Below are 13,879 nucleotides of genomic sequence, written 5' to 3'. Positions count from 1 at the left end.
ATGTAATGAAATAAACCAAAACACCAATACAGAACATTCTACAACATGTCACACATAACATTTTTAAGAAGTACAATAAAGGGTAACTATATTTATTAGCTCAGCATTCAAGTTTCTGCTTCACAGCATTCAAGTTTCTGATTCTTTTTATGACAGCCAGCATCAATAACACTTGAAAAGTAACATAATTGTTTTTATTATTATAAATATTAATATTAGCAGCAGCAGCTAAAAGTAAGTCCATATTATTATACACCCTTCCTTAAATACAGTTCTCTATGACCATTAAATATATTCAGGGGAATGTAAAGCAATTATCATCTTCTTCCAAAGTAGAGGATCTACAGAATTGATATTAAAAAACCACTAAAGGTTTATTTGATTTGCTTTTAGGTAAGAAACATTTAAAAAGGCTACATTAAAAAAGGTTAACTGAGACATATTAATAATATAAATTTTATTGTGTAATTTCTTTCATAAAATGCATGATTAGGAGATATTGAGATATATGTGATTTAGAGCTAAGTAAATCTTGTGTTATTTTTCACCAACCATACAAAAGTCAAATCTAAGACAACAAAAAAATTATAAGTAAGAAGTTTTATCAAATTTTGTTACCAGAAGAAAAGTTAAAATGGGTGGGGAACACAGCAATGTTTAGGGTGTGCGTTGGGGTCCATACAGGTTGAGAAAAAAAGGGCCCAGGGGGACAAATTACTTAATGTACAACTTTTTAAACTCCACAATTTAAAAACAAAAATCTGAAGACCGTAAACATGATTGGCAACTTGTCAGTTTTCCAATGAATTCTGTGATTTTCATCCTACGATCAGAGTGAACTCACACACTACAAAAATCTTGAAACTCAACAGGGTCACCATGAATTTTGCCCTTCACCCCGCCCCCTTGACAGTGTGTGCATGCCGAAGACTGGCATTCCAGATTGAAAGTCAAAAAGGCAAGTGATAGTGTTGAAAGATGGTTGTGTGACGAAGGCTGAGAAAATGTCAGTCACAATGTAAACTGATAGGCACTAGTTTCATAAACACAATGAGCAAAGATAGGTTTACTACCCGCATGAATATTCAAAATCACATTTGATTTCTCTCACCAAGTACTGCACAAAAGAAGTGTGTGCCTAACAGAAAAGAAAGTTACAGGGCTATGTACATTATCTGTAAAGGTATAAATACATAAAAATTTGAAACATTCTTTTGATTTCAATAAAAAATGATTTGTATTATTGATTGAAGTCTATAGAACAAAAATTTTCATGATTAAAACAATACTCAAGTGCCCAGCAATGCAAATCTGTAGGATTCACAATTGCAGCCAGATGGGGTTTCGAAGTTCATGCTGGAAAATCCCACATCATAGCTTGCACAAAAGGGATAAGGGAAAATATTAATAGAACTCATAAGTGGGAATGTGAATACATGTCAAAGAAAACAAGTTTCGGTCATCCGTAGTATTTTCCCCTTTCAGCAATACACCATGGTCCATGGTAAATAATAATGACACGTATACGGGATAAACCATCAAGTTCAAACCCCTATGCGGCTAGGCCTATTGGAAACCTTAATATTATTTCAAATTAAAAACATTTTTCTTAAAACCTAGTAATGTTATTATAACATTTATCATTTTGGTTCACAGTTACGATTGCCTCCACGTTGGAGAGATTTTAAATTCCATATGAGTATTGGGATCCATGCCCATGCAAGTGTCTGATTGATGCACCTTAATTTAGTTTATATCAAATTACCACACTAATTGAAGTCCATGGTAATAATCTAATGAATAAACTGAATAACTATTAAAAATATTAATTACAATTATTAAATGAGCATCATTTCCATCCAGTCATATAGAATAACACCAATTATAAGATAACCTTTAGTTTGGGACACTCTGAGCCAGAATATTCCTTTGAGTGTTAGTTTATAGCACCTGAAGAAATTGAATTTTTAAATAAATAATTATTAGTTTTGAATAAATAGCTTAATTTTTACTGTCTTTTAACATAAATTTGTACTCTTTAGAATTAATTTTAAGTATTTATTACAACAATTTAACCAAGCAACATAATATTTCTAATTCATAAATTAATGAACTATACTCAAAACAAAGTAAAGCAAAAGTTAACCATGCAGCGTGGGCCGCCACTACAAGCCAGGGCAATGGTGCTCTACTGTAGCTGCCTACAGTCACAACCGTACACAACACCAAAGTTACTGTCATAGGTGAAGTGCATTCGCAAACATCGGGCCAATAGTAATGCTCCTCAAATCAGCATTTCTTCAAGTGAGCAGAATGTAGCCAGTTCACCATATTTAAATGTATTTCCAGGCAAGTGCTAACATTTCCACGAGCGAGAAACGCACATTAACAACATACATTAACAGCAAACATTTATTTTTAATAATCATAATAACAAATTATAAATTCATAAGCCATCAAATTTTCAAAAGGTTACAAAAGCAGCAGATACATGAAGAAAACCCCTTAAACTAATATAATTATATGTTTGAAAAACCAAATCAAAGTATTTTAGCTACCGTGTAATTTATCAAATAATATCAATTTCATAGGAACATTTCATAAGAAGAAAATTACATGATAAGAAATAATGATAAAGCATGTATGGTGAAGTTCAAATTTTCCTGAATCATAAATAATCAAATTCTTGTCGTTTCTGAGGGTGTATGCAGTTACCTGATTTAATTATCACCCTGCGACCTGAAAAATAAAATACCACGTACAACAACAACAAAAACAACAATGTTCTTCAAAATGCAATAAACTTATTATATCAGTATTTAATACAAAATAATGCTCTGAGAAGGTTTGAAAATTTATATGAAATGTTCTAATCTTCCTTGATGCTGTCATCTGCTATATGTTTGGAAGGCAGAGGAGGCCAGTTATTTATATTTTTTTATTGCTAAGATTAAGTTCTTGACCATAAAGGTTCACAACATTCCAATTAGACCAACAACCATAAAGCAGACTTAGTGCCATGACCGATGGGTGAGAGGTATGTGCTGGGGCACTGGTGAGGCTACAACGGGCTACGTGCTCCGAGCTTTTACTGCAGACTGTGAGCATTGTTTACGAAAATTTTTCTACTAACTATTTCGATTAAAAACTTGTGGGTTTTAGTTTTTGACAGTATATTGTAAGTACAATGAAATTAAAAAGTACAAAGGAAGTATAAACCACGTTACTAAATCATCTCACCTCCCTACCAATGATGAATCTGTGTGTTCGATGGACTTTCAACAAGTTCTACATCTGCCTTATTTATCCCACTGTCACATAAACTTTCATGCTACAATATGTGTGTTCATGTCGGTGACAACAAAAAAGGCTAATGTTTTTGTCGCACAGGGTGAAGTGGCCAATGTAGTAATAAAAACTTACAGTTTGATCTAAATACTGCATTGCCCAGAATAAGAATAAAATAATATTTATTTGTTTTTTTTTCCCTCACAATTAGGGGCAAGTGTAATGAGATAAACCATAAATTTTTGGTCTCTGATCATTCATTTTTATCAGGTGACAGGATTTTGCCCAGATTGAGAAACATAAAAGTGTCATGTTCCTAAGGACGTGGTTAAACTCATAGTGAATGTAACACTGAACAATCCTTTGTGGTTACTATGCTCCAACCAGTCGATTTCTTTGATCTTAAAATTGCAGCCAATTCATACATCAACACGAAAAAACTGAACATTTCCAAATGCAGTTGGATTAGAGTTGAAAGAGCACCACGCAGAGACGTCAAGACTAGAACAATATTTAATGAACTTGAAGCATGGAGCACCTGCAAAGTTTTCAAGAAAGGGGTTGGCACTAATTCAAGAACCTAGTTTTACCATCAAAACCATGAATAAACCATTGAGGCAAATTAGGTACCTGCAACAGATGCAAAAGTCAATAATAGAACATTCTTTGAAAAAAATGATAAATTAATAGTGCTTTGTACAGTTTGTATTATTTAAAAAACAAAGAACAAAATAATTTTAAGAAATAAAAATAAATAAACAATGTACTTACACAATATTAATTATTGTAAAATTACAGTAATAAATGGTTAAAATTATCAAAAAACTCGGAGACTTGATTTTCTGAATAAAATATAATTTTTTTTATTCATCAGAAGAAGAGAATTCAAAAAATTCTGTAATAGCAATATAAATATTAAATAAAAAATGTAGTAAAGGTTTTTTTCTAAACAAAAAATAAATACAAAATCAACTTTTAGCACTTAGCCCATTATTGATGTCCCCAGTTTTCAGTCGTAAAATATAAATCACTCAAATTCTTGTAGTCTCTCAAAATCATGAAATGACAAATTGCATTTTACTGGAAATAGCATACAGTAAAACCTTTTTGTTGCGACCCCATCTATTACGACCCCCCCCTCTATTACGACCCTATTCCTGGGAACCACGAGGAGTCGTTTCAGAGAGGTTTGACTGTATTTGTATTAATTTGAAATGGGAATTTGGATATACATCTTTCTGGTTTAAATTCTTAATGTGTGTCATTGCGAAAACCTGAAGAATGGAGAAGGAAAAGTTAATGCACAAACACACAGAAAAAAAGTCAAAATCACCCAATGTGAAAGAAATGTCAAGTGTAAAGACATCACAGAGAATTCTGTAGAAGGAATTAGAACAATATCACAGCACAGACGAAAACAGTGGGCTGATGAGGAGGCAGTTTCAATAAGAACAGTACATACAGAAAAACAATATATAAATCATCTCTGTTTAATTTAATCACTGGATTCACTTTAGCATTGCTGAATTGTTGTAGTAGTGTTCAGATGATTGTTTAGTATAATCGTTGGGTTCCTCTGTCATTATAAATATAGACACACACACAGACACACACACAGGCACACACACACACACAGACACACACACATACACACACACACACACCTACCTACCTCTCAAGCCCTCCTACCACATAAATAACAATACATAGTAGTAACATATTCATTAATTTACCTTTCACATTCTGCTGGTTTCTTCTCATCTTTAACCCCACTGCAAGAATCAGATTCTGGATTTGTTGGTGAATCTACATTTCCCTGTACTGAAAAAAAAAAAAAAAAATAGTATGTAAGTAATTTATGATACATGGAAGTCGTTACAGGAATTTTTATCTGTAAATGGTTTCTAATACAATTTACTGGTAATTTTTATCATCTAAATCATCATTTATATAATATAAAAATTTATTTAAAACTATCAGCAATGTGAGTTACCTAATAACTAGGCCTGTGCAAATATCAGTTTTTAAGTTCAAATCGAATTTGTATACAAATACCAAATTATTCTAGAATACAAAAACCAAATTATTCTCGAATATGAACACTGAATTTGAATAATAAAAATGAGATAACTGAACTCCAATAAAAACATTTTTTTATCACACCACATTACAACATAACATGTAAATAGTTACTCAGCGATACAATATATATAGAATGAAAATTTTTAGTATTAAAAATTTTAGTTTTTTTCAATTTTTTTAATAATTTAAAATTTATATTTAAATAAAAAAGTCTGTCACATCACTAAATATCAGCAGATTAAAATTTTTGTGAAGAGAAACAAGATGCTCTACATTTTTGGTGAGTAGACACTTTTATACAAGTTACAATGTTGCCAACTGGTGAGAAAAGTTCTCACTGCACACTTGTGCATCAGGTATAGGCAAGTATTTTCACCCCTCCTAGTGTGACTTTTTTTGGGACATGCGAGACAAGATAATTGCCTGAGCTGTCACCACACAAGAATGTGAGTGTGGGCCTGTATCCTGTCGTTCACCGAGTATTATCAACCAGAAAAATTTTGTTATAGCTGTTAGACTTTAAGAGTCTTTGCTTATGTGGCCAGATGTTTTCCACGAGATCTATACAAGTTTCTTTCTCTTCGCCACCACGTTCTGAACTAAACTAATCACAGAGTGGCATCTAATCTCCTGAAAACTATCAATTTTAACACCTGCATTGTGTAATTTCTAGGGACACAAAATTATCCTTATCAGTATGCTGATAGTTTAAATCTATTCTTAACAACTTGACAAACTCTCTTCTCCGTAAAATACAAATTATATGATAACGTGGGTGTTAGTATTGGTTCCAAATTACTGTGTTAAATCTGGCTTTACTGTATTAGTCTTCTCAAACTTTACGTGGCTGGATGAAGTGGGAAAATCTCCACATAAATACCTAACACTAAAACATTACAAAAATCCCAGGAAATTCTGCACCCAACCAATATGAAATAACTCAGTGATCTTGACATTTTTTCAGATTTTTGAAATCATGCACAGCCCTATTCGAAAATGACTGAATATTTGCTTTTTCATAGTGTTATTATTCAAAATTGTTTTGAATACAAATAATAAACTACTTATTTTGATATTCATACATTTGAATATTTGCACAGGCCTACTAATAACTAAAAGTTAGGTACTATATTCCTTCAAGACATAAAATGTAATATGGAACCTATGGCACATCATATAAACAATTTTAAGTTTAAGTCATTGAAACAGATGCAACTGAAGCTTAGCATGTACTTCACAGTCCACAGAACACACTTAAATCAGTCATTGAACATCACAGCTAGATACCGTACATAACTTACCTCGGGTTGCTGACAGCATTAATGCAGGTACCCAAGAAAATGATGTTTCATTATGCCCAGCAGTTGGAATGTCACTAGATGGAACAGAATTTTCTGCAGACATTACTGCACTGTTGCCTCCAGATCTTGATTTCCTACCAATTACAAAATATTCAATTGTTGATGAAAACATTCCTTTTCATATTGTTTCTCCATTATACTGATTAATATCAATTAAATATGCCATTTTATTAAATTTTACTTTCCAATTTCAATGTATTAATTTTAAGCAGCGATATTTAAAATATATGTAAAGAACTAAGCCAAACCTCTTACTGCACTGCATTTTATTGTCAACTTGTAGTCTTCTACTCCCCTGAGTAACTGAATTCCGTTAGAACAGAAAGTACAATAAGAAACTAAAATGATGATATGCAGTGAATGTAGGTGTTTCCATACATGATTTGGTATTAAAAAATGTTTTTGACAATTGTCAAATGTAACTATAAAAATGTTTCACATTAGTTGTAAACTTAACCTCTCTGCTATTATAAGCTGTGCCCTAAATTAACAAATTTACTGACACTGAGTAAAAAATAAATTTCTTTAGTTAAAAAACATACACACAAAACCAAGAGCCATGTTAATTTGTATAAAGTAATGAATTAAATTTAATTAATCCTACTTAAAATCTACTTAAGACCAAAATTTCCAGAGCAGCTAGTTTTAATACTTCATAATCAAAGAAAGTAAATATTTATATCCATGAAATAATGAAAGAACCTTTGTCTTGCAAAACAACCCCTTCCCCTACTTCATAATCAAAGAAAGTAAATATTTATATCCCTGAAATAATGAAAGAACCTTTGTCTTGCAAAACATAACCCCTTCCCCCTAACCCAGCCCCTAAGAATACTGGAATATTTATCATTGTCAACAATGTTTTAAATTTTTCGATGATCTCAGGAAATTTATACTTATTAACAAGGGAAACTCATTTAAAGCGTAAAATAGTACGTATTTATAGGTCAAGTGCTAAATTTGTTGAACTCATTATGCAAAAAAAATTTATCATAAGTGGGATTTTATGATGAGGGTTTTACTGTATTTAGAGTAAACTATTTTAGTACCTCAAATAAAAAAAAAAGAAGATAATGTTGGTCTGGTTATACAGTGCTTTGGGGCTACACAGGACTCACCCAACACTGCTCTCCGTGGCAGCACCTTGTTTCCTGTCGCTCTCTTTGTCACACCAGGTGTTTCCCCGGAGCGACTGCAAGATGCTGCGAACCGTGAGGTGACCCTGGAACACACAGCGTGTTTTGACAGGCTGCAGGGTGCAGGCTCTTACAGCACTGTGCTCGCGCACTGAGAACTGCTCACCTCGCACATGGGAACCCCCACCGGTGTCTTCACCCACTCTGACCTGGACTGCCGCAAGTAGAGTTCGGGACAACCCACAGGATCGGTGCTCTTATTCTGGCGTCCAAACTGGGAGTTTCTGGAGCTGTTGCGCATGTTGTAATCCACAGGCACTGGGGAATAAACACTGTAATGGCCCTCTTAAGAGCCACCGGCAGTACAGTCATGACCCCACCATGAAGCTGTACGACATTAGAGACAAGCTGAGTCAATACTTCCATTCTTCAATTAACAATTTCAATAGAAGTACCAAAATACTAAGCCATAAAGCCAAATAATTAAATACCTAACTAAATTATAGAATAAAGTTAAATGTAAATGTAAATGGATTGAGCTTAACAACTTGCAGACATCACATGCATTAGAAAAGATGAAAGGTGATGAGATTCTAACGAAGCATTTACGGAATGAATGGGCGGGGGAAACGGGAGTACCTCGAGAAAACCCACCTGCCCACGGCAACGATCACGTTTCCTACTTGAGAAAAATCTGGGTTAAATCCCACCGGGAGTCGAACCCGTATCGCCTTGGTGGGAAACGAGTGATCTGACCACTCAACCACTGTGGTCCCTGAATATAGTAAATGGAAACCTCAATTAAAATAACAAAAGTGCATAAGTGGTCACAATAAATATCAATATCAGACAGGAAATAAACAATGTTAAAAAAAATATTGACAAATCAGGGTTTCTAAGTAAACTTAAACACAGGTAATAAATAGTGAAAATATTTTACGATTTTATTTTTGATACATTTTCGTTTTCTAAACTGAAGATTTTGGAGTTCTTTTTATTTTTATAAAATCGGTTTTGTAATACATATTCCACCAAAATATTACGATGTTGACACATACTGCAATCTTACAATAAAATAATTTGTTATGCATTTGTCTAAAACAGAAACATATTAAGTATAAAAAAAAAATATTGTGAACATTTTTTTTCTGATACCTCTCTTACCAGAGCCAATACCTAGGTATTGGCAGACAGCTGAATATCGGCCAATATCTGATATCAGTATTGGGTAGTCCTATTTTCATTCATACTATTCAAAGTCCATATTCATATTTGAGAATAATTTAATATTCATATTTGATTCGAACTAAAAAGTACTATTTATACAGGCATACAATTTAAAGATATCTACATTTATTCTGAATCCTTAATAATTAATTCAACATTGTAAAGATTTTTAACAGTTAATCCTAACAAATTCTTATGAAAGTAAAATAAAAAAAAATTGATTTAAAGCTGAGTGGTTTGAGCTTTTATTTACTATTTACTTACTCATTTCAGTTATTTGCAATGGTCACGTACTCATTTGGCGATATATTACAAACACATTTATAGAAAATTTTCTCTCAAATATGGCATTTTTATTTAAATTTTTGTCTGTTTATTTGGCTTTCAAGTCGTAAGTCCCAATTTCTATAGTGTCATAGATAAGTGCAGCAAGTAAGTTACTACTACATGAATGTGGTGGTAGATTGATCGGAACAATCTATTGATTTAAACTTCGTTTCAACATAATCATATTTCGAACATAGTATGTATAACAGTTCCTTTGTTATTTGTTGATATATTCCATGGTCTTAAATCATTTATTTATTTTTCTGATATCAATATGTATTAAAAAACAAAAAATTAATGGTATCTTAAAGGTTTAACATGTTATACAGTTTGCATCTTCAATAATTGTGGACAAAATTCCTTCCGCTACTGTTTTGCGACAGTAGTTTAAATAACGTTATTTGTTCATCTATCTGTGCTGAATAAAGTTCTTGTCTATCATCATGCCTGTGAATGCTATTACACTATTATCATTAATTTTTGAGTTTGGACTGCTGAAAATGGCGTGTTTTTTTTTTATCGTGTGCATGTATAGACTATTCCAAGGTTAAAGTGAAGTGCTGTCTTTGAAATTAAGTTGGAAAAAAAAAATTGACACAGTGACACGTGTACTATTGCAATAAATTACGGATAAAAAGGCGGGGGAGAAAGTAATTTCCTACCCAACATTTGTGGGAGAAATATGTTCCTGTTTTCCCTTGAAAAAATAGCAATCCAGTGCAGCACTGCTTTTAAGTACACTCTCTGAGCTAAGTCCAGAAAATTAGACTTGAATCAATATTTCTAGATGCTCTGAGCATGCTTATGACACTCACACTTTGGGAAGTAACTTTCAAGTACACTCTCTGAGCTAAGTCCAGAAATTTAGACTTGAATCAATATTTCTAGACGCTTCCCTGAGCATGCTTACGACACTCACACTTTGGGAAGTAGAGCTGCTGGCCGGAATCGGAGGTGCGAGCCACCAGGCTGGCGGGCCCGCTGGTTGACTGGGCGGGGTCGGCCCTCGCCGCATCCAACTGCAGGCTGTCCAGCAGCCGGCCGTGGTTCCTCCAAACACTCTCGCAGTCGTGCCGGCTGCTCCAGCTCTTGCTCTGCCTGCTGCCCCCTGCGCCAAGGAATCCCTCCCGCTGCACCGGTGGCTACAAGCTTTGAATATATATACTGAATAGAAGTCGCCAGCCCAGGTTAAAATTTCTAATACGGTTTTGAGGTAGTTGGTTAATTCACCGCCGCAATCGCCACCATCCCTAGGGGCATCGACTTGTGGTGGTCCCTAGCGGACAAGTGTCGAACTCTTCAAACACCCCTTTCCCCCTCCCGTTGGAACGACCTTGAGCTGCAGTGAATGATGGGTGGGGGGTGCGGGGAATGACAGCGGGCGACAGTGCTGCGCTCTAACGTGTAAATAACAACTAAGACGATACAGGGCGTTACAGCAGCGCACTGCAGCGGTGAAGTTCCCAAGCTGCTCATCATACGCTTCTGAAAAACGTAGAGTAAATCCTATCCACTCGCGACTTTTATACAGTATATATATTCAAAGCTACGAGCAAGCAACGGGGAATACCGCAACCAGGGTTCGTACACCTCTTATAATTGCTTACGTTGTTTCAGTAATTAGAATTTTATTGCTCGAGATCCCCATTTCATTGTGGGTCCTGTAAAATTCACCAACAAAAGTTTCATTTCTGTCGCATAAGAACACACAGTTTTGCATGTAATATTTTTATTTTTTGTTTTGGACTCTTGTCAGCAATTAATGTTTCACACGTGTAATCTTCAGACTGATATATTTGATCCCCAGAGTTTTTGAAAATATAAACATTAGACTTCTGTGAATATGTTAGTATATTAGTGCTAAATTTAATTAGTATCTATTTGGTTATACTTTTGCTTGATTAATTATTTACATTCTTACAGTAACATCTTTTCCCTTTGAATAGTTTCGTAAGTATGTTGATGTATTTTATGTGTTAATCTAAAATTCATGTTTGTTCTGTAATCCCAGAGTTCCAATACACCAACAAATGCAAATTCAAGGTCAACTGTCTGTTTTGAAGGTACTAATTCATGACTTTACGGTATTTGAGCTTTCAAAGAATAAAACTTGTAAACTCCAATTAATATTACCAGTTCCATATACTATTCGTAGAATTTTCTTCAACACAGCGGACAACTATAGTCTGGCTGTGGAATAGTTACTTCTTGCATATAACTTGCAATTTCTTCATGCATGTCTATCTTGCTAGTGCAGTCATAAAATTTCATCTAAATATATTATTATGCACTTAATACTTGACCGTCTTGCTGTGGCTTGGACTTAACTGTTCTTTCTTAATAGTTGTACAAGGATACATGCCTCTAATGGAAACCGTAATCACACAAATTTCAACACACTATTAAAACGTAATAAATAGGTAATTTTTAATAAAATAAAATATATTCAACGGAATTCTGCACCAAAAGGAACGTCTGTGAAAAGCATTAGACCTCTTAACTCTTTACATTAATTTCAAAAAATCAAATATAAGATTTTAAAAATTAAGCTAAGCTAACTTATGATTGGTCACTACTCAAAAAATATTAAATCAAAGATCTAAAGCATAAATCTTAAGTTAAATTAAGACAAAAGTAACTTTAAAAAATTCATAGAAATAAAAACATGAAAATAGAAGGAAGAAATTTTTAATAAATGTTTAAATGTTAAAAATTAGTGATTGGTTAAACTACTACGGTCATTTGACTTGAGGAAGAATACCACTCACAGTTACTGTCTCCAAAACAGCCAACTTACAAGTAATCACTTTATACTGCACACCAAAAAAAAAAAAAAACCAGACTGGTGAGATTATTTGAAAGGAACAAAAATACTCACTTGAAGCAGCATACAGTGCAGGCGACCAGGGTCTCTGAACTGTGCTATTGCGATCTTGCATTTCAAACAGATGCAACAACGCGAGCTCATCTTCCAAGGGATCCGATAGGCTGCTTGTTGATACCCTGTCAGAAAGATATCCATGACTGCTGCTGTTCAAAAAAATACAATTTTACTTTTTTACTGAGCGGCCTAAAATTAATAAAAAAAATTAATGAAACTTCATAAACATTAACCATAAACACACACACAAAGGAAAACTAATAAAATTGTGTTTCTAAAACAATGCTTAAGGTCTACAAGTAATAAGTTACAAGATTTTGAAATGCCTGTTCCTCTCTCATGTAACTCTAGTATACACAGTACAAGTACAGCACCTTGTTTCCGGTATAAGAGACAAAGTCAACTTTCTTGCAGCCAGAACTGGAAAATAATTCTGCATCTTCATACAAGACTTGAAGCCACTTAGTCTTCAGCATGGATGTAGCACAATCTTGCTTATCTACAAGCAACCTTAAAGTTACGGTGTCATTCTATGAAGAAATTACGAGCTATAAAATAAAGACTACTTAAGTCATTTTATTTTCCTCACTTATAGAAACGAACCTAGGTCTCAACAGTCATATAACGGACAAGGGATGATGTAGAGGGTGAGGACTCTCTCTTGTCTGTGCCCTAGCAAACTGATGAGGAGAAGTGTCAGTGCCTGAGACTTGTTGACTAACATTTTTATAAACAAAACAGGGGAGCAGTTTTAACTACCCTGTTTTATAATTGTGCAGCATAGAAAAGAGACAGCATTGTTTGGGCCAACCCATTCAATGGTGTGCGATTGTTGTAAATTGGAGCTGTTTTAATTTAACATTCGCCACCATGTTGGATTTGCCTGCAGTTCAATTAATATGGCAATGGTAACTATTGTGAGTGTACAGTTCGTGTGAACATTTCTTGGTCCTCCGGGCCGGATGATTAGGTTTTGCGTATACACATGCATGGCACGCAATGCCTTATATTGATGACAAAGTTTACAGTTTGGGACTGGCCCATGTTTCTATTCACAGCAATTTGTGATGCCTCAAATTACATGTTTACCAATTTAAAATTTAATATGAATATGCCAAGCCGGGCTATGTGAAACACTTTCTTCTACTTGCTAGTTAATGAACATTGGGTAGAAGAAAATGTTTCACATAGCTCGGCTAAGCACATTTAAATTATGTTTGCAATCGGTATACACAGAATTCGACACAAATCTGCAGTCACATACAACAAGACGGCTGAGCACGAAATTCAAATACTAGTATCAGTCTACAACTATCGCAAACCACGTTTCATAAAACAAAGCAAGAAAGATACAGAACACCAACACTGCTTGCTGACAGAGGTTATAAATGTGGATACTAGGTTTAAAAAAAATGCTTGAGGTAGTCATTTAACTGTAAAAATTACTATTCCCCTCCTCCTCCATGCAACACAATATTAAGTACCATTGTCCATTACATATGAACAGTAGTAGCAGCTTTAAGCTCTTAAAACTGCTAGTCGACAATCTTCAGAACCAAACCTTCCTCTCATCTTTC

At 34.1% G+C, this 13,879-nt stretch overlaps 1 protein-coding gene across 6 annotated transcripts in view; it reads right to left on the bottom strand.

Moving 5' to 3' along the window:
- Positions 1-2,398: 2,398 nt before the first annotated feature.
- LOC134532898 (E3 ubiquitin-protein ligase TRIM37-like) overlaps positions 2,399-13,879 on the bottom strand; it is a 62,273-nt gene continuing 50,792 nt past the window's right edge. For 2 of the 6 annotated variants that reach the window (XM_063369936.1, XM_063369937.1), the window contains exons 12-18: positions 12,300-12,424; positions 10,341-10,529; positions 8,034-8,185; positions 7,850-7,953; positions 6,672-6,805; positions 5,022-5,109; positions 2,399-2,739 (exon numbers count right to left, since the gene is read on the bottom strand). In XM_063369936.1, the coding sequence (XP_063226006.1) occupies positions 2,721-2,739; positions 5,022-5,109; positions 6,672-6,805; positions 7,850-7,953; positions 8,034-8,185; positions 10,341-10,529; positions 12,300-12,424 (811 nt within the window). In that variant the 3' untranslated portion in view covers positions 2,399-2,720. Of the gene's footprint in view, positions 2,740-5,021; positions 5,110-6,671; positions 6,806-7,849; positions 7,954-8,033; positions 8,186-10,340; positions 10,530-12,299; positions 12,452-13,879 lie in introns of all 6 variants that reach the window. The other 4 variants (XM_063369933.1, XM_063369935.1, XM_063369932.1 and 1 more) reach the window with 2 other exon arrangements.

Source organism: Bacillus rossius, chromosome 6 (genome assembly GCF_032445375.1).
Source record: "Bacillus rossius redtenbacheri isolate Brsri chromosome 6, Brsri_v3, whole genome shotgun sequence".
Classification (NCBI taxonomy): Eukaryota; Metazoa; Arthropoda; class Insecta; order Phasmatodea; family Bacillidae; genus Bacillus; species Bacillus rossius.
This window is presented reverse-complemented; position numbering and strand designations above follow the sequence as displayed.